Raw genomic sequence first — 25802 nt, forward strand, 5'->3', positions numbered from 1 at the left:
CATAGACTGTTCTTTATTCCTCCAGACTTCAATAGCAAAAACACTACTATGCTATGCTGAACAAAATCATGTGCCTTCGGTTTGCATCACTGAACTGCATTTGACTAACAAGTTCACTCCAACTTGAAATACAAAGCATCAATAGTATCTGGGGGATAGTCAAGAGGCTTTGGGCAGGGATAAACTTAATGAGTAGCCTAACGAGTCTACAAGTCTCCCTTGAAACGACCTCCATGTTGTTTCGAAAAAAAGGCACACATCAACTGCGCATGCCAAAAACGAAGCCTGCTAACGATGCATAACAAAAGAACGTCTGTGCATAGTCATCAGAGGCGTGCTGAAAGAAGTTTACAATATTGACGAGGGGGATCCCGACACGAGTTGTTTGCATTGCATAGAACACACATACTTTTGCGCGGTAACTTACAAGGAAAGAAAGTGCGCATACCGTGGGCCTTGATTACAATCTTCCTCATACAATAATTTACTTGCACACACACACATGGACTTCTCATTCTGTTCTATAGCGAAAAAAAAAAAAAAAAAGACATTCTGCTTTCAGGACGAGTCCTAAAAAAAAAAAAACATGAACTAAGACAGCAATAGAGCTGGCCATCCTTGGGAGCACCAACATCCCGCAACAATTAGCATTCTCAAAATAATTTAAAAAATGGAGCTATAACGAGCGAACGCTGGAATCATGTTGGCACAACAGACAACTCATTCAGACACTGTCAACCTGAGTAGACTCGTATATACAGGGCACAAATGACAAGAGGGTCAGACAAACAAACACAAAGAAACACGGTCTTGCATATCATTTCATTATGTACAGCATGCTATATACAGATGTAAAAATAACCTGCGGCGGAAGAAGTTGAAGGTAAGGGAAGCGGCTGGGTCCGACCGTGGGCTGTGAGCCCATACGCACGAGAGGCTAACGTCTATCGAGGTGTGCTCCAAGGCACAACACGAACAGTGCCCAGACATTCAATGTGCATGCGCTAGCAGTTTTCATAGGCCTAGCGACGAACCAGGGGCCGCAAAGTGGTTTTCCTCCACAAGATGAGCTGGAAGGGACCTTGGAAATTATCTGTTCAGTGTGACAAACTCGCAATGAACCTGCAGAAACCTAAATGGTGGTCCCCAAACAATTGTAGAGTTTGTCAGAGAATCCAGTCTTAAGCACAACTGTACTGAGATGCACCACTTTTGGTGATAATTCCACTTTAGCACAATGTTGGCACCCGTCCGAATGTAGAGTCGAGTGCAAAAGTTCGAGGACCAGAGTTGCTGCTAAATTTTTTTTCTCAGCCTAGGCATAAAGGCTGAAATCAGGTATACTGCCCATGTGCGCCTGCTTGACCAGTGCCATGCTTTTATACAATTTCACGTTGCACGCCTTTCCTAGAAGAAAATTAAATTTTTTGTTTTTTGCCTATGTTGTGGTCTCTAGATTTTTGCACTCGACTTTGCCTACTTGCATTTATTTGCTGAGTACATGGCATTCAGGGCCGCGATTTTGTAGTGATGCCTTCCACTTCAATCTATGCCGCTCTTATCATGCACTGTTCACGGTCGGCTGATCTTATTGATAATGCAAGCAGGCAGACTGTCGCTATGATCAATGATGAAGTGCAAAAAGGAATGGCATTGGAAAAGGCATTGCTACAAAATTGCGGCCCAGCTTTACAACCTACTACTGCACTAGAACTATGCAACGTGGAAATAATAAACCTATGAACTTTCTTTTTTCACTGCGTTGTTCTTGTGGTTTAGACACTGGTGCTTGTTAAAGGAAAACGCACTTGAATGCCATGGATTGAGCAAATGGTATTGGTGTTATGATTTTTGAAAAGGTTCACAACTGCTCACGATGAAAAGCTAATATGTTTAATTCTTGTACACCGCCGCCACCACAGAAAGGGGCTGGCCGAAACCCCGAGTGAGCACCATGCTTGGCTATGCCAAGCTCTTGTTTGCAGAATTGCATCCTGTTTGGCATGTATGGCACAAGAAAATTGGTTGAGGGCAGTCAGTGTGATCCCTTTCCATGACCGAGAAAATTTACAATGTTCGAGCATGTCACGGTAACTGTATTTGCACTGTCAGTCAGACAAGTGTGCTTAAAATTTAACTCTGCAGCACCCCTTATATCGTACACGATACAGACAAGCCAAGATCGGTACGAAGTCGCAAGGCGACCTGATAGCACTATGGTGGTTGCAATGTTAAGTGATAGCACTTGAAGACTACAATGAAAACAGATAGAAAACCTTAGTGCCTTTCCAACTCTTCAGCATTCAGCTTAAAATGTGAAATGTGCTACACGCCGAAATTGTGGTACAATGTACAAATTGTGCTGCCATTGCAGGGAGTAAGACTTGAGCGCACAGCGCTTCCGTAAAGTGAGGATACGGAAGGATGCAGCCGCCGCCATAAAGACGGCCTCAAAACGTAGCTCCACAGAAACTTTACACATAAGGACCCGCTTTTGAATACATGAGTTTGCACCATTCATTACTCATTTGGAAATAGAAGCTGCCAACAAAATTTATAAAGAACAAGTGCGGTTGCCCAGCAACCTAAAAGTTATGAGGGAAGCACCTCGGAAATGTGTCTGGTTTCTAACCTACAGGCAGAGATGTAACGTCAGCGACATGTTGGCAGTGACGCTCGGAGCCCTTGGCAGAGGCCCAAGCTGTCGGGATGACATCACACAGCGTGTGCTTGTGCTTTGTCCGCTAAGCAAGTGCAGGCAAGGCTATGTAGCAGTAGGGCAACTCAACAATGACAAGCCGGAGCAGCGTGCGATTCGCTTGTCTTCCAAGGTCTTTTACATCAGTGTGCAACAGTAGGGGCCTCCCAGGCCAATTTTGCTAGCAAGAAGGCTAATGGTGGCCTAAGTAAAGGCTTCAGTCTTTTAACAATGTTGCGCCTAACTAGACACACCAATAGGCAAGCTGCATATTTGTAAACAAATGGGACATCATGATGCATGGCATACATAAGCACCTACTCCGGTCCTATATGCATACAGGCAGAAAGAGGGGGGATAGAAAGGGCTATTCGTCCCTCATTCTCTATGCAACACTCTCAATCCATTCAACCAAAACCTTTCACAAGCCTGCCATCAAATATCAATTCAGTATTCCAAGAAAACTTGTGCCAGCGGAGTTTGTGGTAACTCTGCCAATGAATTCAGCCTATGAGGTCATATGCACGTGTCACTCCATGAGGACTGCCATCTCTCTTGGCTATGCCGAAAGTGATGACAATGCCGCGATATGAAAACCTTTGTCGACGTTTTAAATAGGGCCGATCTGTGTCGCAAGCTACCCATACTGGCAAAGTTCACGCAAGCTGTCTGCATTGATATCATATCACAGTGACGAAAGAAAAATAAATGAAGGTGCTTAGAACCCCGCGTGTTCCTCCACTCTGCAGGCAGGGCCAATGTGAAAGGGAACGCTCCATTTGTATCTGGACTAACAGTTTTCCTTGCTTTTGACAAAAAAGTCCAAATACAAATAAGGCCTCCCCCAACAACAGGGAAGCTACATGGCAAGCATTGGCAATGTCTGACGTCACATTTCTAGTAATCATAGACCAAATAACAATAAGGTGTCCCTGTTCCCTTTCATGCTGGACTACACTGTATATATTTGTCGATTAACATGTCACCATGCAATGGTATTTGCCACCGTGGAATCGTGCAACTCTGAGTAATTTTCGTGTTTGACTTTGGCAGCAGTTTTGTTCGTCATGCACAAGCTTGAAGCTTGCCTTTCTTTGCACCTAGTACCATTTAAAAGCCATGGGATGCAGCTTTGTACTGTATTTTCCCGTGTGTAACCTGTGCTCCCAATTACAACAGCCCGAAAAAAAGTCTTAAATATTCATGCGTATCACCCCCGAAATAAGTGCATAGAACATTGCTCAAATCTTCAAAAAAACAATTTCTAGCCGCAGATGCACAGCTTGTCCACGTCGTATCTTCGGTCAGCGGCATAACACTGTCGCATTAATATATCTTCGGCCAGCCCTTAACGCTGTTGCGTTAATAGTACTGCGATGAATAGATGATTTCAGGCTTGCAATGTCAGCTGATAAGAACCATCCGCTCACCAGGAATACCACTGGCTGTTGCCCTAGTTCTTGCATTTTTTTGTTTTTCGTAAGACTCCCAGACTTTACTTTCAGTTCCATGAAGTAATCTGACGGATGAAGCTACACAAACTTGTGAATAGGAGCAGCTAGCTATCCCACTGCGCAGAACAATGAAATCTGCGGCAATTGTGGGCACTTCCAGTGCGCTCAGCACAGGTGAAGTGCAGTATGAAGAAGTATACACAATGAATAGATGAAACGAGTGACACCACACTGCAGAGGACGAGTGTGGCGATTCGAAGAGCTCGCATCTCCGTCTCTTTCTAGCCTACCACACAATGAAAAGTGAAATGAAAGTTTTTCATGATATGGTGAATCACCCACGACGTACGTCAACCACCCTGGATCTCCGAAGCGCGTGGGCGTCCCCAACACAAAACACTTGCGAGATAACAACTACCCACAATGTTGACACCGGTGAGACCTTGTGCACCCCCTTGGCAGTGAAGTGGTGTCGTCCGCACCCGTGTTGATGCAGCGCGGCACGCACGTGATAGAGGGCCCGGGAACGCAATCACTCCACAAGGACTGGCAAGTGTCACCTCCTCTGAGATAAACTATCGGCAGTGACGCCTGCATCCAAGAGTCAGTACATCACACCTTCTTGGCAGTAAAACAGTTTCTCCAAGACCACACAGCCACGGTGCGCATTATGCGGGGGGTGATGAAAGTGGCTGCGAGTGTTCACCGCACAGCTGCAGCGTGCACCTCTACACTGGCTTGGAAGGAGTTTCGCCTCCCCATGGTCGCTGGGTTCTTCGGAAGCCTTGTGATGGAAGGGTCGGGAAACTGCGTCAGCTGTTGCTGTGCGGGTGATGAGGCCCGACTGCTCAGCGACGGCTGCGGTGCTGGCGGCGAACGCCCCTTCTCCTTGCTTGTGAGCAGAGGCTCGAAGTACTGCAGATGTTCAGAGTCTTCATGTGGCGTCATCGTGCTGTAGCCGTGGTCGCTGTCACCGCCGGGCGGGCGGCGGTACGCTGTGTTGACACGATACGGCGACACCACCACCCTGTTGTCATAGGTACAGCCAGCTAGGCTGAGGTTGTGAGGTCCCACTGCAAGCAAGGCAATGTAAAATTGACACGTGAAGTACAAAGCGACATTGTGATGAGCGCTAAATATCTGCTCACCTGATTTTTGACGTCCCACAGCTACATTCGAAGAATGGGAAATGCTGCAGTTGAAGCCTAGGCTAATTCTGAGCTTAAATTGTTTCTAATCATCAGAAGAAGCCTTTTTTGTGTCCAATGTGGACAGAGGCCTGACCAAGTGGTCTCCGATAATCCCCGTCTTGAGTCAGAAAATTTCATTCAATGCCTGAAAATTCCCCGATCTCATCACACCACCTAATCTTTTGCTGCCCTTTACAGCATTTCTATTCTGTTGACATCCATTCTACTACTACTAAGAGACCATTAGTTATCTCTATAGGTGCTATCATTACCTACCTAAGTCTATTACTTCTCAATCTCGACTAAGATAGTGTATATTTTTAGTGTGTGCTTCCTGCAACTGTGAAACAGTGTGCACCGTTCCCAGTGACACTGTTACAGAGCATGGCATTACTAACTTGTAAAATAGACTTGTGAAGCTTAAAAGTGTTCAGTGTTTCCAAGTATCAGTTCATTTTTTTCAGCAGGCACTTCAAATTAATCTTACAAACGTAAGCTAAAGCAAGCTGTGCTATGTCACAAACATTGCAAAGAGGACTTTGTCCACGGCAGTCCGGGGGGTATTGAAAGCCTTTCAAGGATTTCAAGAGTCTTCAGTCTGTCCCTGCATGACACTGAACAGCCTAAACACTGCTAACTGCCACCTAAGCAGACATGTGCAGGCGAATGAATTTTTTTTTTTTTTTTTGTGACACAGACCGCTGTATGCTAGTGATGTCTGTAAATTTCAGTGTATCTAGTTAAAATTTTCCTCTACAATCAACCTTCTCTCTGTTTTGCAAAATCACCCACGGTTGTCTCCACTCATTTTGCATAATCTTAACGGGCCCCCTAGATGCAACGAGGAAACTCACCAGGGCTGGGACTCGTGTGGAAGTCCGAGTCGTCAATGTCATGGAAAACCTGGCCTCCCTGAAGAGGCGCCGCTGGGTACGACAGGGCATACTGGCTTGACGAGCTTCGTGTAACACGATTCTTGTAGCAGTACACCAGGAAGGCAATCAGACAGAATGCTCCAATCATGCCACCTGCCACTGGTCCAAGCGGAGTGCTGCGGATGTACGGGAAATCTTCCTCGAGAGCACCTGCAAAGAAAGGGTGATAATCTGTGTAAACTGGCCAGTGGACAGCTTGCAGCAATAACAAATAGCTGCTTGCACGTTTCCGATAACCTCTCCCAACATAAACTTAGATTTGATTGATTGACTGATTGGTTTTAAAGTCTTTAACTAAATCTGAGGGTAGGAGAGATGTAGTGGAAGGCTCCAGATTAATTCTGACCATCGGCGTTTCCTTAACCTGCCCCTACATTTACAAGTACATGAGTGTTTTTGCATTTCGCCCCCCATCGAAATATGGCTGCTGCAGCTAGGAGCAAATTTAGGGTTTTTTGAGTGCAGTTAGGATCACAGTTCTCAAGACTTGCTAACACAACTTTGCTCAAGGCTGCATTTCCTGACTGCGTTTACGCCAGGTGCCTCAGACAATTGCCGATTGAGGTATCTAAACCTGCTCAAGTCCTACACAAAGCAGGGCCAATGTTGGCCCAATGTGTGACCAACATGCCCAAGTTCAAACCAACATGGGTTCTATGTTATTTCTAATCACCTTCACTGTAACCAGACTGCATCAAAAGTAGGTAGATATACTATTTCAATCTCAAGTAACACAGTATGTGCGAGTCCATGCAGGTCTCCATATTGGACCATATTGGCTACACAACGGCTTACATTGCCCATTCAAAACCACTAAACTATGTGGAATGCTACGCAGGTGGATTCGAGAAATGAAGCCTTGAACAGACTTGTGCTCGTTAATGTTGAGAACAGTGAACCTAGCCCACAGTGCACAAGGAGCTGCACTTTTGTGTAATCTAGCTAGCACTCACAACTTCATTTCCAGCCATAAGAACATGAACCAAGAGGTCATGTGGTCCCAACCCTCACCAATTATTTCATCCGCATAAGGCGTCCTGGCGCCCAGAACACCACCAAAGCACTTGGGTTGCTCGTGGCAGAAGGGCGTCTTCAGTGCCGTCTCCCCATCCATGTCGACAGAGCACCACTCACAGCCCAGCACGCCCGAACAGTCCCTGCAAGATGGCAGACAAGGCATTGCACTGATCGTCACACAGGATATACGACAAACAAGAAGAATAAGATCTGAGGGACTATTTTTTTTTTAGTTACAACCACACCAAGTGATATGAAGGCATTTCTTTTTGTACACAACCATCATGAACTGAAATGGCTAGAAATGTATCAGAATTTACTTCTGTGTGCCGCCATTCAAGGGTGCAAACCAACAGTGCTGCATACCAGCTGGACAAACATCTTGTTGTCCCAGGAATTCGGCATTAAAGTCTTGATCACACCAATGCAACTCATGCTGATGCATACAGAAATGCATCAAATCTTGCAGTCTATTCGGGCTCATTCACATCGTGGGCAATGCCCACCAGCACCAGCTAGAACAATTCTAAACAGCAGCTCAAGAATTCTGCTTCTGGTGGCAGCTGCATGGTGTTAACCAAGTGTTTCAGCTGTGCTTCCGGTAAGGTGAAAATAGAAATTTAAATAATACCACAAATAAGGTATGTAAATACTTTTACTGTGAACCGCGAATGCAGCACTGACAGCCAGACAATATACAGCAGTACTGAAGTATCTGCGAAAAGCAGGTAAAGAAACACTTGCTAGCTTTAAAAAGGCGCACAAGTGAGGATAGAACATCTTGCGGGCCTACTGCGTGGCTGCAGTACAGCTTACGCCTGCAATGACTAGTCAGAAAGATGAGATAGGGAAGAAAGTATGCACATTTACACCAGAGAAAAACTATTGCGGTCTCTCCTGTGAACAAACTGTAACTTGCACACGCCATGAAGAAGCAAACAAAAAAAGTTGCTGATGCATAATCACAGTGGGGGAAAAAAAAAAAGGCGTGCAGTTCGGAGTTAGTTTCATGCTCAAATAAACAAGAGGCACGTTGGGTATCCTTCAGCCATGCCAAGAAAATTGGGGCTCACTTTTCACTCATCCTCGAACTGCATTCGCTGTTGAAGCACTGCAGCAGCAAGTCGAAGTGGTAGCTCTCCAGCTTGGGCAGCTGCGGGGGCCTTGCAAAGCGTGGGCAGTTGCTACTCCTGAAATGCGACAGCGTGCAGCAAAAAATCACAAACTGCACAAAGAGAAAACCGGGAGAACAACAAGCTGCCATACTAAAATATTGCGTACACAGTCCCAGTCCATATGTTTTCTGTGCCTTCTATGAAATTTCTAAATATTTTCCATTATTTCCTTAAGAATAATAAGGAAAACACACAGAATTATTGAACTTCACATGGAAACGTTTTAGTAGCGCCGGCCTGAAAAATGAAATGAATAATGAGAGACCGTCACTGCCTCTATTCATGAAACTCTTCACAGCGACTGTGGACTGCACCTTGGAATTCGAACTTCGATATATATATCTGCCGCAGTGAAATTTTATTCCTCCTCCGATCAAGTGCCCCAAAGATGTTCTGCTGTCGAAGGTACTACAGCTGTGCAAGCGCAAATTTGTATATTCATATTGTTACGTTGCGGAAATAACATGGAAAGATTTGTTTATAATATTTACAAGAAAGGCAACGATAAACATGATGGCTGCCTACACCGATTTTACCTTGACACATCAAATCTTCCTTGCGACTTTTGTGCCACTCTTCGTTGTGCTGTAACATAACCCCTGGCTATAAATGTGCAGTCTTGGCTATAAAAGTGAACTCGCGGCAATGTAAGGCTTCAGCCAAGACACATTACAACATCAGTGGGGACATGCAAATCCAGCGGAGCGACCTTTAGTTGACGTCACCAAGCTGACGCAATATTGTGTAGGGCCCTTTATAGTGCGGTAGCAGCTCTTCAGACAAGAAGATGCAGCGACATGGCGTCCATAGGAAGACTAAGGAGCTAGTGGGAAATCGTCTAAGTGAAATCTGGTTTCGGCACTGCTCTTGGTTGCGCATAATAATATATTGCCTTTAGTCAAGGGTAAAATGAATGCCGACCAAAAACATTAAAAGAAACCAAGACGTTTGAACAAGGCCCTCATATGGGAGTCGAAACGTCTTGGTTTCTTTTCTTTTAATGTTTTTGGTCGGCGTCCGTGTTACCTTTGACTATGAGCAATCCCGACTAGACGAGTTTTCGCCGAACTGGTATTTGGTATAAGTAATCTGGTAAATAAGCAAACAAAGAAAGCAGGTAAAGACAGAAGCAACGTCTTGCAAGTGTGTGGGACCAGCGTGCAGGGACGTACCTGTCTTCGTTGTGTGCCAGGTCGCCAGTGCAGAGGTTCATCTGCAGAGGACACTCACATGGGCACTCGCAATCACGCTGCTCCATGCGATGGCAGTTGAGGCAGAGCCTGTCAACCTGATTAGCAGAAGAAAGAAAGCATGCAGCACACTGCAGTCATGGCTTCCACAATGCCATACAATAAACCATTGCTACATACAGTAAACTCACATTAACAAGACCCTTACGGGACTGCAAGATTTGGTTGAATTATCCGCAAGGTTGAAATTAAAAAAAAAAAAAAAGAATCTTAGTGGTAAAATGAACTGATTCAATTTTTTTTTTATTGCTTGAAGTATTCTGCAATGCCTTTTTGCTTCTTCCTCTTGAAGCTCGAATCAACCAGCATGCACCAAAGAGCGCCGAGATCTTTAAACGCTTTCTCGGTGTTGGACTGTCACATTGCTGACAGTGTCATCGTTGGTTAGTGGCCCACAAACTTCAACGCTCGTTGGTGCATTGGTGCACTGTCTCATCAATTTCTTGTTTACAAGGTTTTTGTAACTGTTGCATACATGAGGGTGCGCCGGTAAAGGTCAGTGGGGTTTAATTAACATAAGTGGCATGGTTTTCTGTTCGAACTAAATGAGTGTTCTTTTGATAATAATGCATGGCGTTTTGCCATGACTTTCCAGTGCATTCAAATTAAGCAAAAAAAAAAAAAAACACAAACCAATGAATCGAGGTCGAATTAACAAGCGTCGACTGTATTTTCCTTTACTGTTGGTCTGCCTTGAACAAAAGGGAGAGTTTGACAAGGCAGCTTTTTGCTTTCGAAATCAGAAAGGAACAGTCTTCACTAGGTAACGGTTTAGAAAAGTAGTTGACTCTCATTAATTCAAAACATCTAGGAATTGCAGATTTTGCTTACATTATTAGAAGTTTCAGCTTTCTAAAATTCGATAGGATATGGTCAGAATCAGAAATACAGGATTATCAGCATAAACTGAAATGTGAACAGGTGACCAGAATGCATGTTACACATAATTACATGGATGTGCAACACACAATCATTCCATAGCATGTTTCTAAGCCCGTTTTGGGGTCTGAATTAAGGCACTGTTACAAGTGCAGTCAACCTGGAAATTGAACAACGAATTGGAGTAGTTTTGCTATTGTTTGCATCTGAAATTATGCTGATAGTACACATTTGCGCTAATGTTTGTGTCTGAACACATACACAACCAGAACAGGTACGCGTATACAGATGTGTGCACGACCTCATCGCTCTTTCGTTTAATTGGCGAGATTCTGTAGTGGCACCCACCAAATTCAGTATGGTCTACTGTTAAAGGGAACAGGCAATTATTATTCTGCCACTGATTATTGCCGAGATATGGCATCAAGGCCAAGCGACTAATTTTGTCTGCATAAATCTATATCCAGATGATTTTATCGGACGCTTTTTTCCAATAAGGGAAAATAAATGTTTGAGCTATATAGGTTCTGTATTAGCATTCAGGTGTTTCACGAGTTGTTTGTGCTGTACAACTTCCCTAATTGTAGCCCAAGAATGCTCTCTTGCAAACCATTTTCCACCACATTCCTTTCACCTGGAAAACGTAACAATATGCAGAATATTGGAATCCTTGTTCTCAAGAAAAATGCTCAAAATGCACTAAAATCACAGCAGGCCTACCGATCTGAATTGACTGCTACTACAGAGTTATGACGCATTCAAATTACCATGAGCCTGCCGTACATGTGCACCAGCCGCAATTCATTAGCACTGAAATACAGCCACGAATCAAGCAACAAACGCTTCGACAATCGAAAGGCGTTGCTACTAACCATGCTGCATGGGCAGAAAGCCCTGACAGTGTCACATGTGTGGTTGACGATGCCCAGGAAGGCGTTGGTTCCAGGGATGGCAGTGATCTGTAAAAAGTGAAAGCAGAATGGCAGCATGACGATTAAACATACTTTTAAATAGTGAGTGGAGTAAATGGAGGGGGGCAGGAGTGGCAGTTACATTATATGTAGTACTTCAGTCATGTTTCCACATTTGTGGATGCAAATTCTTTTAGTGAATTTCATTCAGTAGTGGCAAGGGGAAAAAAACAAAAATGGCTGTGGCTCAGCTAAGGTTAAGCCCAGGATGCGAAGCATACTAGCCTTTATTTTAGTTGTTGAACCACTGTTTAGCCTGGTGAACTGCTGTTGCTTGACTATATTTGGTTCGGCTAGACGAAGAAACAACTCATGCGTTACTCTGCTTCGCCTTCAAGAGTGGAACGCGACAGCGTTCCCGTCGACCCGCCAAGGGGTGTAAGACAATGGGTCACGGCGCAGCGACTACGCGCCCCGCATTGGACGCGGTGAGCGTCGAGCAACGCAGCGTTCGGCGCGGCAACGAAATGTGCGCCTGAGCAAGCGACACACGCCTGAGCCTTAGAAACAGCTCGTTTCTAAGGCAACACCGCATTCACTAGAGGCGCTTTTGTACCGCTTTGAAGCATCGTACTCGTGGCTCAGTGGTAGCGTCTCCGTCTCACACTCCGGAGACCTTGGTTCGATTCCCACCCAGCCCATCTTGCAAGAGTTGAGCCAAAGCCACCTAGAAACAAGCGCAGCTGCTTATATACCGCCGCGACGCCGCGAGCGACGGCGCGAGTTGGAGTCCCGTTTCTCCTCTGTCGTGACGTCACGGTGTCACGCGGTCAGCCTTGAAGGTGACGCCGCAAGCGACGGCGCGAGTTGGAGCCCCGTTTCTCCTCTGTCGTGACGTCACGGTGTCACGTGGTATTGAAGGCGACACCGCCGCGCCTGAGGAGCTGGGTTGAGCTCTAGTAATATGCTTCGCATAAAAGAAATCAAGAAAGTAAATTGAGCTGTAGGTCAATTGACCTACAGCTCAGTTGATCCTTCTATTTACCCAATGTTACGCCAGTTCACTACAGACTGCACAGCATGCTACAACACATGACGACTTTCCTACGGTCACTACCGTATGTTCGATGAAACATTCAAAATGTGCGTTAGAAGATCAGCAATGGTGAGGCAGCTCAACTTGCCTTCCTCATTGTTCTGCAGCCAATTAAATTGCAGATGTGATTTGGGCCGGTGATTCAAATCTTTTTATGAAAAAAAAAAAGTGTGACTTTACTGACTGTATACAAGGCCAGAAATTAATTACTCCGCAATTACGAGCACTCACTATAAAGGAGAAATAATATAGCTACTATTTTTGCTTTCCTTTAAGACAGTCTGGAGCACTTTGGAATAAATTACGTGATTTTGATACATTTATTGACAGCGCATTGTAATTTCTGACTGAAAAGGCTATGGTGCCTTATGGTAGTGTTGCCAACTGCACCAAGTCTTCGGCTTGTTCAGAAGCAAAAACTGCACTTGTAGCAGACGGTGAACTCAAGTGGATTTCACACGGTATCTCATGGCACAATTTTCGCAAATGAAAAATACTATTTAGCAAACAGAAGTCAATTTCAACTGATGTCAGTAGAATAGTAGCATCGATTTGCAATGCCTAGACACCGCTGTTTTCGGACATGAGCTATTGCAACAAGTCACTTAAGGCTTTCGCCTAAAAAATGACTACACTGTCTTAAGTGAACATGACGCATGAAGTTTCGGCTGTGCCGAGCCTCACCTGATATTTGGCACAGTGCTCCCCGTGGACTGAGTTGGTGAGGATGCCCTCAAGACTGGTGTTGAGCTGAAAACAAGGCAACCAGGATAAGTTTTAGTTTGCTTCCCTGAATTTGCTTCCCTGATGCATAGTTGACGAAAAGTAATATGCAATTAAAAAATGGACTGTAACAAATTTCACTCCGCACTGTCGTTGCTGAAACGGTCCACGCTGTGAAACGCTAGTTGGAGCTCACAAACTGGATAACTGACTGGTGACTCCTTAGCCTTGGTTCTGTTTTTATTGTGACATAAGATAAACAAAATGTGGCTCAATAAATGAAAACAGCTCACCTTGTAGAAGCGCTGCACCGTCCAGTCCCCATAGTTGTTGCACTCTTTCTTCTTCACAAAGCCTTTGTGATTGGTGATGTCACTGACAACGAGGGGCTCCTGAAAAGTGGTAAAGTGGAATGAAAATGGTTTAGCACGAAACAACTTGAAGGGGGGAGAGGTAAAACGTACCCACACAAGCATAGAAAGCAAGGACAGAGTAACTCACCTTGCGCGTTATGTGCTGCTGCTCCAAGCCCGTAGCTCTGAGGGTAGGCTCCATGAGGCTTGGGTGGGCGATCAGGTACCCACGATCATCAAGGATGAAGCATCTAGAAACACAAGGTGCAGATAAATCACGCCATTTCACAGTTCAGAGGTGACAAAGGTGCCACTATACATCTTGACATCTACAGTGCCAAACTGCAATGCGGACACAGAACACAGACACGCTGTGATGAGAAATGTCTCCTTATGGCAGACGTAACACCAGCAACAAGAGACAGTGCATTGCGGTGTACAGACACGTAAAAAAAAATTACAGGATGTGGAGTCCGCAAAAAAGCTAATTTTCCGTGGTGCATGGACTTACAGAATTGCATTCCGAGCAGCAGTCTGAAATAATACGTGCGAACAATGTTGCGCTTCTATCTAGCACAGACCACACGCACAAAGTATTCAGCAATTCAGCTTTTTCACAAGTCCCACATCTTGTTAACTTTTGAAGCTGATTGCACATTTGATTAGACTTTGTAATCCAAACACGGAAACTCTGATAACAGAGAGGTGTTAACGGCACGCGTGTTTCACCAGCTCGTGCAATCAGCAGGATGCTTTTCACAAGATATCATGTTACCAGGTATGACTGAACAATGCTCATACAAATACAGCACTTATGCTGCAGCTAGTAAGAAAAAATTGGAGGACGCTTAAGCTTCGCCTTCAAGAGTGGAACGCGACAGCGTTCCTGTCGACCCGCCAAGGGGTGTAAGACAATGGGCTACAGGGCAGCCATCACTTACGAGGCGCCCCGCATCGGACGCGGTGAGCGTCGAGCCATATGGTCGAGCAACGCAGCGTTCGGCGCAGCAACGAAACGTGCGCCTGAGCAAGCGGAACGAACCAAAGAACTCGGTATCTCGGAGGGGGAAATGATGCACGCCAGCCAAGCGTTGTGATCGGCACGGGCCGAAAGATAGACAGATAGTGATCTAAAGAAAGGAAGGCCGCATGATTCTGCAGAGGGAGCAAGGCGAAGTGTTGTCAGGGGAGAGACAGTCCATGCCGCGACCCGCCTCGCACCGGTCCTCGTACAGCGCCAATGCGCGCGTGGCGCGCCATCTGTCGGGCAGCGCCGTACATGGAGAGGAGGGGGTCTTCTATGTTTGCCGCAAGATGGCTCTGCGTGTGCGGAAAGCCCAGAAGAAATGCAGCGGAAACGCACTTCGCTACTCGTGTAATTGCGACTTCTGTAAGTTACATGTTCATAATTACCGATATACACCGCAGTATAACTTTCCACGGCTCGTTTCGAAGGCAACACCGCATTCACTAGAGGCGCGTTTGTACCGCTTGGAAGCATCGAACTCGTGGCTGAGTGGTAGCGTCTCCGTCTCACACTCCGGAGACCCTGGTTCGATTCCCACCCAGTCCATCTTGGAAGTTGCTTTTATTTATGAAGTGCCTGCCGTGATTTATCGCTCACGGCCAACGCCGCGGACGCCGACACCGACGCCGACGACACCGGCTTTTCTGCGACACGAGCTCCTTAACGCTATCGCGTTAAAATGTGCAGTGGGCACCTACATGACCCCTGTCCAGACATCCCATGCTCTTTTAAGTATGACATGACAGGCACGGCGGGAAGACGAATTACAAGCAATCACGAAGCAGTGCCGCTGTTTTAACACTTTAAACAGGCAAATGTCCTTCCTTGCTTGCAAAATACTGGCAAGGTTAAAGGTATAAGAGCAACATGTGGGCCATTAGACGATGTCATCACGAAGGGTTAAGAATCAATTTTAGACTCCCTGATGCTTTTCTTAAGTGTGGCCAATGTCCTTCTTGAAGCTTTTACAATTTAAACTGGTCACAACGTTAAACGACAGAGGAGAAACGGAATTAACACTCACGCTATTTTGTCCTGTTCGCAGATGTCCATGTTGACCGTCAGCAACTTGTAGAAGTAGCCCAGCGTCAGGTCCATTCCAATGACGGCAACAACCACATCTGAAGGGCTGTGAAGTGCATCCGGTCTGCATAGCAAATGTGGTTGCAGTGAGCTTGATAGTTGTGCCAGTCACGTGTACAGTCGTTACCAGACCTAATCTAAACAGTCAGGACAAATCTATAGAGGATTAACGCAGGCTGCAATAAGCAAACACTGACTGCTTTGGAAGCACCCTTGCAGGAAAAGCAAAGAAGGTGCTTAAAATGAGTGTTCTGGTTGAGTATGACGGAGGCTGTACAGTACACACACACGCACACTAGTGCATGCACGTGTACACATCACAAATGTGAAGAACATGCATTTGCATATATAACTGCCACTCAAGCACTACACTAACATCGTTGCAGACAATGTAGATGCCAGATCTGTGCTGTAGTTATATAAGCATTTAATTCACTAAGCTTCCATGGCTATGAAAGTTTACTTTTAAAACACACAAACCCATACATCTATACACACACTTGAATGTTCTTGTGGCTAAACATCAGGGAAAGAAAGAGAGGAAAAGAAAGAAATCCTAAAATGTAGCAATGTGCAACTCACTTTGCCTGGTAGATGGTGTGGCTCAGGGTGACTATGTACCCAGCGCCTCCCATGTCCAGGTAGGGGGCCGTGAGCACAACCTTGCCGGGGTGCTCAAGCGCGCGAGTGTACCATTCCCGCTCGGTCGGGTCGTAGCTGCGCTCTAGCACCGTGCCGGGGTAGGCCACCATCGCGCCACACGCTGTTGCTGCGTACCTGCGAGGAAAATGAACAAACGAACCAAAGCATGATTAGATCAAATCTTGCAAACTATTTATTGCTAGGGATTGTCACTACTGGAAGCGTTCCTTTCGCTTGATTCTGCATATCAGAGACGGTCTCCTTACAAATGTGGTATTGTTGGTTCTTTTTGTGCGCATGGCAAAAGCCAGGTGGAACAGGACAAGCCAACAACATCCTCATTACCGGCTACAGCAAATGACCTCCCATCTACTTCCTCAATCATAAACATAAGTATAAACACTACCATCCAATATTAACAGCAGTCCCTGAATGTTGTAGGCCTTACAGTATACAAAGTAAGGTCAGCGCAGGCATATATGAACAGCCCTGCTGATGACAAATGATGAGTGGACATTGAACAAGGTCACGCCATTCGGTCACGTCATGAGTAGAACACACCGCCAAATTTTACAGTACAGAATTCAAAAAGTTAAATTTTGTTGCATCTTCACTGCTGAATCAGGAGGTAGGCATTGCAGTGTTACAATGGTTGCATGGGCAAGTATACATGGGCCTCTTCACTTCTGAGGCTAGGATGTGTGCAACAGAATTTAGTTTTCCCTTGAATGTCGCACTCTGAATACTGGAAGGTGGTTGTTAGTGTGTATGAATAATAGGTGGCCGTCGTTTCATGGTGCCAAACAAGAGAATGTATTGGTTATTTACTGTGTTCGAAAAGTGTTGCAAGGCTACTTTTGAGTTCAAGAAAGCTCAACGAGCTTGGCATCCAGAAGATGCAGAAACTGTTTTCCTTCAAAAACATATTTAGGTGTCGCATATGTGCCATAGCGCAGCTTTGAAAATGTGTGTTCCTAATTGATGAAAAGTTGAATACAAACATTAAAAAACGCTTGAAACTCACCTTCGCACCACATGCTTGGTGAACTCGCTGCTCTCAAAGGTTCTCTTCCACTCGGAAGTGATGCGAGCAATCGCCAACACTTCGTCTCGCACATCCGGCTGTACCAAAAGAAAAGCGAATTCAACAGTGCTCACATCATAGCATGTAGAAAGAACACAGAATAACTTCAGGCCAGCAATCAGGCATAAGATGATTCCAGCATGACACCTGCAGCAGCGCTGCGGCTATTCGGCATAAGGACGGAATTGCTCATCATATGCATAGCCTTTGAATCTCTTGGCAACACAGAAAAGGAATCGCATACATTAATGAAAACTGAAAAAGCTGTTGGCTTCCACTAACCAGCCTGTTCAACTTCTACTCTGCTGTTCACAGTGCTTCGGAAATGAAGTTGTAGTGAATGTTACAGTAGTTCACTGACTTTATTTAGTATCCTTTAACACTTGGCACTACTGTGAAATGAGGTTATGTTGTACATAACTTCATGCCCTGCAACAGTAGCTCCAAGTAGCTCAATGGATTGAATACGATGCAATCATTCCTAAAAACAGACACACACTGAGGCCTCCCTAGCACCTCAATAGGGGTTTAAGGATAAAAGAAAGATTAAGAAGGCCCTGGTTTGTGTATTAGCTCGTCACTGTGATGTAGTCCACAATGACTTCATTGGTAACCATGAACAAATTTCTGCTAATGCAATCTGATAAGGTTTTCATAGTCATGAGGCAAATTTCTCGCCAATGCACGTGATCCTATGCACATATCGATGGACGGGAACACCTGTCTGTCACGACCATGCGACAAGCGAAGCCTTACCTTGAGTCCTGGGTTCGCAATCAGCATGGTGGTGTCTATGAGGTAGGCCATGTAGCCCTGCACTCGGGACTTTGTCTCTTCCTGGGACAGGTACTCAAAGGGCGACAGGAAGCAGGCCGCAGACAGGAACAGTGTACTGCCAGCTGCAGATGAACAGATTGCAAGTTAGATCAGCACACGTTCTATATCACTCGAAACAGTGCACAAACATCACCTTACACAGTCTGCAATCCCCGATTGGATGCAGTTCTGCAGAAATCCACAATGTGGAGGTTGACTTATGAGAGAAAAAGTGGCTGTCTATCTGAGTTTAACATGATATTGCTACTATGATAACCCATGTGGGTTCCATGGAATGAAAATTTTACAGCTAAAGAAACATTTGTCATGGGGTTCTGAACTGAGCTAGTTGACACATATTTACGTGAGTGCTTGTGGACAGGGTTAAAAGAACAGGACAAGATCAGACAACACAAGTGCAGCCTCTGTGCTCGTGTTGACTCTCGCGTTGTCTCATCCTGCTATATCTGCGATGTCCTAAAATATTCACTTGAAAATTTATCGTACTCCAGGAGTTGGACCCAGCACTACAGCTTGAATGGAGAAGGGCTATTAACTGTCTAACATCAGCAATGACTGTTGCTATCAGCAAACATTGTTGTCATATTGCAGGTCTCATGGTCCTGATGAGAAACTAATTTCAACACCAACACATGCAACTCTTTCACATCAAAATAAATAAATAATAATAATAATAATAATAATAATAATAATAATAATAATAATAAGAAGAAGAAGAAGAAGAAGAAGAAGAAGAAGAAGAAGAAGAAGAAGAAAGAGCCACCAATCTCTGCCTGTATACATTCAAAGAGGAGCCAATAATCTGCATTTTCTCTGGCATCCTGATGTGAAACAAAGGGTTAATGATGTAGATTAAAGCCAGAAAAGCTAGGTTTGTAGTGAGGAAAAGTGACAAAGGAAGGGAGAGGACTGAAAAACAAACGAAAGTTCAAACGAACAGAGCACTCACCTAGCGTAGAGAGCTGCTTCATGTGTCGACAAAGCTGAGGCGGAGACACGAGATCAAGTCTGTGGTAGTAAAACTCGCCCAGCGCATCGCCTGCTGTGGTGCCCCTCAGCACTGGCTGCTGTCGGCTTGGCTTCAGGCTCACAATGGCAACAATGTAGGGCGTACCAGCCACCTGCACAATAGGCGAAGGAAGGTGCGGCACGTCAGAGCACGGATGTGCCTGTTGCACATACCCAATGATGTCACGAGAGAATACATAAAATTCGGAGTATCTGCAAAACTTGGCATTTCCTCTTTTCCAGAGAACTTGAGTCAATGCGCAGCAATTCAATGCAAATAGAACAGAAACCTGGGAGAGTTCATGAACATTTGGGTGCGGCAGCGCTACTAATATGAAACTAGCAATTTGAGATATTGTTTAATTCAACCAAATCTGAAAATGTTTGTTGCCTAGCAATGCTTCTGAAGCCACTTGGTTAAATCAAACTCCCCTGGCTTCCAGAATCAGAGAAATGAGGCTAAGAATGACTGATGACACAATGTTCATCACACAGAAACAATCAATGCCAACACCTTACCACGGAAGCCTCGATTAAACGGAGACAGTCCAATCGACATGGCTGCCTCTACAAACAAAAAGTTCAAAAAGAAGAACAAGAAAAAAAAAAGGTGCTGGAGAGACAGACTCACTCTAGCCCAGCGGTAGACAACTTCAGACAACTGTTCTTCAGCTGGCTCGGCTTCAACCAGGTTTGTCGCACGATCAGGGGACTCCACCACTGATGCAAGCGTGAGCTTGTTCTCACCACTAGAGCCACTGTAATACCAAAAAAAAAAAAAGAAAAAAAAAAAAAGAAAGAAAACTCTCCTCAGTTGTGTTGGTACTGCAGGTGACAGTGGTTTCACATGTGAAGTGCTGGACAGAAACGAGCAACACAACATTGGAAATTTCACATTTTAGGCCACTGCGTAGAAGGAACTAAGCAGCAAGAAAAAGAATTATATTTGCAGCGCATTCGTTTTATAAAAGGCAAACATCACAGCCTTTACAGAAGCATGCAGTTGGAAACTCTAGCCTTGTCTTATTTTTCATACAGATGCACACCACTCCCGTTACTAAAGTCCTTCTCAGCGCCTAGCAGCACCATGTTTTTGGGCAGTGACATTTTTCTCCCAAGTTAACAAAGAAATTAAACGAAGCTCCTAAATGCTTCTCCTCTATACTATACTAGTACACAAAAAAATGAATGTATTTTCATGCGAGTGCCTGTGTGCTATTTCCTTCGTTTCAGAAAGCACTCCTGTCTTAGTCGGCCGACACTACGTGCGTGCTTCCAATCACAGTGCAGGGTTTGTGACTCCCAAGGCTAAAAAAAGCTTGCAAATGCGCAACAATCTAAGCACCGCAAATTACCAGCAACTCACTTCAGAAGGTCCTGTCGAACGGCATGAAACCCAGGCCTGTTCTCCAGGTGGAGGATGTCCGTGTGCATCGGCTGTTCCGACACTGACGACGGCTTCGACAACGCTGGGTGCACAATGGCCACGCCTGAGGCAGGAGAAGAACCAGAGACGACACAAGGTGACCAAAGTGCAACCACATTAATTATACATGCACTGGCAAACAGATGGCATCCACTGATTTGCCAACTAACGGGTCTCTCTCTCTAAAAAAAAAAAAAGTTTCCTCCCAAAGATGTCAGCTTTGGTGCACTTAGAATGACAGCAAGCTACCTAAGCGAGTTGAAAAGCTCATGGCTTTAAGTAAGAAGGCAGGCATAAAAAACGCAGACACAAGGGGAACGAAGAGGAATGTGTTTCCTTTTTGTTCCTCTTAAAAGCCCCCATTTTCTGTGCCTGCCTTTTCAAACCACAAAATTTTGCCACACCACACCGCCTATCGTTGGCAGGCCAATCGTATTAGCTAACAACGCAAGCTTTCCTTAACTCACCGCATTGCAAGCACAAGTTACATTCTAAGATGGAAAACACAAAGAAAAAAAAAAACTATGAGAAAACAGAACCAACTGAGAGCTAACCCTAGGCTGCTGAACACATTTGCTCTGCACACCGCAATGTGTGCAACCAAAAACAATTTAAGGACTAAACTATCAGGAATGCTTGTGCAACCTTGACATTATGTAAAAGACGAGAGGACCCTAGCAATACCATGAGCACTTTACTCATTAAAAGAAAAAAGAAAATTTAGAGAGCACACGATGGTCCGCCATCACAAGCTACCCCTTATAACTTATTCCACAATGTCATCACGGTCCACGCCGAAACTGCCTCCCTGCCTGGCCTCTTGCAATGACCTCCAATCACCTCTTGTACATATCTTACCCACAGTTGCCATGAACAACACATAATATTATTTAAGTGTCCTGAAATTTAAAGAAGTCCCTTTGCTCACCTGATTTTTCTACAAGGAAGCTATAGGCATCCTGAGACTTTGAGAAGTAGACGATGTCTTCAGCCATGTCCGACACTGAGATATCCACGCCAGCGACGCCCAAGAGAACGCCGTGGTGAACCACTGCTTTGCTGATGCTTATCACCAGGTCTGAAAAGATAAACAGAGACAAGCAGGCAATAAGATAGAGGCAACTGCAGGGCAGCATTAATTTGCGCTAACTGGCTGTGAAGTGAAATGCAAGAACAGCAACATGGGAAACTGGTTTGCATTGAGCTATAGGTACGGGAAATTTTACCACAACCAGAGATGCTTCAGCAAACAGGGATACTCAAGAACTGAACAAACTGCTCAGTAGGGAGTTGGTATAGTGACTGTTAGTATTCACGCTAGCACAAGCCGACTGCACAATTATGAAGCGCCAGTGCATTGTTGGGCGAAGAGACGTGCAAAATTGTAACAGTGACTGGCAACGGGAGTTGAAGATATACACCCTTGAAAACACTGTCATGCAACAGAATGTAACAGCTGCAAATGCTTGGACCCAACTTGGAAGCTAACAATGTTTTATACCAAGTTGAAACTTAAACAATGCCATGACACTTGTAAATGGAAGCATGCACACACAGAATGCTAGGGCGTTGAACATTACACCTGACCACGTTCATCGTGCCCACATGAAAACTGCACGCAAGGAAAAATCAATTCTATGCGGTGCATACTTATGGTGGGTGACAGGTCAAACAACTTGACTTTCCAGTGGCATTTCTATGAGGACCTTGACCTCATCACTTGCTAACTTGCACACTGTTTCAAGTGCAGTAAGCACATGTTAACTTGGGCTGGCCGGCACCATAATTTTACACCACCCCCCCCCACACACACACACGCACACACAAAACACAGGAACAACACAGTAGTTCTGACTTACCTTTGCTAATGTTATCAAACCAGGGCAAAGAGAAGTGAACCGACGTAGGATGCCGGTGAAAGCTCAAGGCAGAGTAGAACTGGCCCATTGTGAAGCTGAGGTTCTCAGTGGAGTTGATGGCCACCATGGCTCCCTAAGAACAGAACCATGCAAGAGTTTAAGTGATGGCCTCATCTGGGAAGAAGCAGCTTAGCTCCTCCACGTGAACACTGCACAAACACAACCTTGAATATATTGAGATTGTATGCACAACACTGCTGCATGATAGAAGCCGTGTTGCGATGCAGGCTTCCCAAAGCCATGTCGCACTAAAGAGTACTACCTATGGAATATTTACACCAGTCACCACACGGGCAGTCTCAGGAGTTGGTGACTGGTATCATCATTAAACTTATAACAGGTTGCAAGTTTCTGCTGCTTTCTTTCTGACGTTAGCTATTTATATAAGTCACCAGCTCATGTCACACACCACACAATTTGTATAGGAGTGGTGGAGGTTAATCAGCACAAATAGACTGCAATGATTTAGGCAACATCTGTTGAAGTAGTTGCATTTGTGTGTGTGGTTATTCCATAAACAAGAGCATTGAATTAGCTCTACGGCAAATTCTGAGGTACAAGCTGTTGCAGATTTATTTACTTGCGTGGCTGTGAATACAGGAGAGTTGTAAGGCTACACAATCCTTGACTAATCCATTTCGAGTTTAGATCATACCAGTGTTTAAAGCAATGATATGTTGGGCATTAAACGTGCACAGATGAAATGGGAATGTCAAATACTTACAGGCTATGCTAGGCAGAGCTGTAGAAGGGTATCAAACACACAAAAAGTACAGCACAAGTCCCAAAAATTTGCAGTGCTGACTGCAGCAGCAAAATCTTATGCCTACAGTGGAACACTCACCCTTAGCTCTGGTGACGGCACGCCAGGCACGTTGTACTTGACAAAATTGAGTTCAGCAATGTCCTTGAGAAATGATGTCTCGTACATGATGGGCTTGCCATCTATGAGAAAGGTAAGAGAAGACAGAATCAGATAAGCTGATTAACAATCGTACAAGTCATGCGCATTTAAGTGCACAGAGGGCGGATTCTTTTTGTCTCTTAAAGCAGATTTTAAGTACTATCTCGCAATGTGTCATCATGGGCGCATCTTACCAAGTAGCTGTAAAACAGAAATCTTATCAAACAACTTTTTAACAAGATTTATTCTGTTGCCTTTCTATATAATATTCACCGACTAAATATTATTTTAACAGCACATAGTCATTTTTTGTCATTCACAATTTTAATCCAACTCCTGCAAACTAAAGCAAATTGCAGTCAAGGGTACAAAGGCTCTGTTGAAACAAGCCATGGTTTGAGAGCAAAAGTACTATGCACTCAATTTTTTCAGTTAATACACAGCCAACTTTATTACGGCTTTAGCTCTGTCATCACAGAGTTCAGGACAGGTTAGTTGAACATATGCTACTCATGTGAAAGCACATTAAGCTACGCACGAAGTTGCAGGCGACGTGCACAGAAAAAAAATTACACTCACCGTCAATGACTGCATAGGTGTTGATGACGACACGATGGCCGCTGCTTCTGTGTCCACTTGCAATCGTCTCCAACACCGGCCGAGCATCCGCAATTGACGACAGCAGGCCCCGGCTAACGTAGACGATCAGCGCCTCGGCTGCATAGTGAGCAGGAGTAAATCTGAGTATGTGTGTCGCACGATGGGAATTTTCCAAAAGAGGCAAGAAATATAGTAAACCTATTCTAACTATCATGACTACTACAGCCAAACCTCGTAGCGTAGCATAGTGCAGCTAAGTAGGTTATAGTAAAAAACATACAGCAACACCGTGTTTGTTTGGGCACGTCTGAAGCAAGGGAAGCCCACTGCTGTGCTTTCATAGAGTGCTGTTTTGAGAAACTGGCAGTTTACCACCAACAAAGTAACATAGAAATAAGAAGAATAAGTTTATAGCAGTGGATGAAGATACTTAGATGCTACTAAAGGGGGAAAGAATGTCTGTTGGAGGCTGTACGAACCAATGTGGTGATTCTATTGTATCACACAAGACCATAAACGAAGACCCATTAAAGTCTACTAGTATGCAAACGCATATGATGTATGGCATATGTGATGAAACTAATTTTGCTAGGAAATACAGTGAAACCTCATTAAACCGTAGTTGGCCAGAGCTTGGAAAAAGTATGTACTAAACAATAGTACTGCTTAACCAAAATAGTGTGATATTGCCTACTTACCTGTAAAAAATGGAACTACGAGAGAGTGCCATGAAAGGGCAGAGAACATGCAGTATTTATTCATTTCGCGCGACAAAAGTATGTTATTTTTGTTTGATGCCACGGCGGGCAAGCAGCGACGACGGTGGCCTCAAACTCACTCAAGCCATGAGCCAGCTTTTCTGCCAGCCCCCTCTTCTGGGTAAATACCCGCGTGAGGCTGATGTAACGCACAGCAGTAACACGCAGCATTTGCCGCTGCCGGGCCTAAATCGCCCATGCTGTCGCTTTCTGCGTCGTCCTCATCACTGTTATTAGGCGACACTTCGGCAATAACAGACGCAACAATGGCGAAAAGTCGAACCTCGTAGCCGATGTATTTTCACGGTTGCAGCAGCATTGCCAACCAACTTCTCCTTTGCATTCCAAATGCCACATACCATGGTCAACGATAGATCCCTCTCGCGTGCCGCCACCGACTTCTTCTTGCCTTATTTGACCGCACGAACGATGTCAAATTTTTCTTCTATGCTGAGTACCCGGTTTTTGTCCTAGCTTACATGACACTACAATACAGGCCATAACGCTCGGACTCTGGCACAGTGCTGAAATGTTGTTGATATTGATGTGGCTTCACCCTTCCAAGCGCCCTCTGCGCTTGCGCTTGGAGGCCGTTCTCATCTCTGAGGCTCGTTGTTCTGCCAGGCCGCCGTACCGCCGTGATTTTGCGACGAAAAGCGGAAACACTATGTGTTAAACGATACATATTAATACGCTGGTATGGTTTATGCGGTTACAAATCGCATTATGTTCAATGGCCACTGAGTCAGGGATTTGACTTTACTGCCATTCAAACGAAACTACTGTTTCAGCAGGTACGGTTTAACGAGGTTTTACTGTATCAAAAATGAGAA

General features: G+C 44.9%; 1 protein-coding gene across 1 annotated transcript in view; it reads right to left on the reverse strand.

Annotated features, from left to right (window-relative positions):
- Nucleotides 1-75: 75 nt before the first annotated feature.
- LOC142560312 (VWFA and cache domain-containing protein 1) overlaps nt 76-25802 on the reverse strand; it is a 78520-nt gene continuing 52793 nt past the window's right edge. Inside the window, exons 9-28 of the mRNA XM_075672307.1 lie at nt 24191-24328; nt 23552-23652; nt 22648-22780; nt 21717-21866; nt 20729-20852; nt 19994-20120; nt 19304-19475; nt 18274-18416; nt 17458-17555; nt 16374-16568; nt 15733-15855; nt 13830-13932; nt 13622-13720; nt 13290-13355; nt 11471-11557; nt 9642-9757; nt 8368-8484; nt 7289-7434; nt 6197-6427; nt 76-5225 (exon numbers count right to left, since the gene is read on the reverse strand). Of these exons, the coding sequence (XP_075528422.1) occupies nt 4855-5225; nt 6197-6427; nt 7289-7434; nt 8368-8484; nt 9642-9757; nt 11471-11557; nt 13290-13355; nt 13622-13720; nt 13830-13932; nt 15733-15855; nt 16374-16568; nt 17458-17555; nt 18274-18416; nt 19304-19475; nt 19994-20120; nt 20729-20852; nt 21717-21866; nt 22648-22780; nt 23552-23652; nt 24191-24328 (2840 nt within the window). The 3' untranslated portion in view covers nt 76-4854. The remainder of the gene's footprint in view (nt 5226-6196; nt 6428-7288; nt 7435-8367; nt 8485-9641; nt 9758-11470; nt 11558-13289; nt 13356-13621; nt 13721-13829; nt 13933-15732; nt 15856-16373; nt 16569-17457; nt 17556-18273; nt 18417-19303; nt 19476-19993; nt 20121-20728; nt 20853-21716; nt 21867-22647; nt 22781-23551; nt 23653-24190; nt 24329-25802) is intronic.

This window comes from Dermacentor variabilis, chromosome 10, assembly GCF_050947875.1.
Source record: "Dermacentor variabilis isolate Ectoservices chromosome 10, ASM5094787v1, whole genome shotgun sequence".
Lineage (NCBI taxonomy): Eukaryota > Metazoa > Arthropoda > Arachnida > Ixodida > Ixodidae > Dermacentor > Dermacentor variabilis.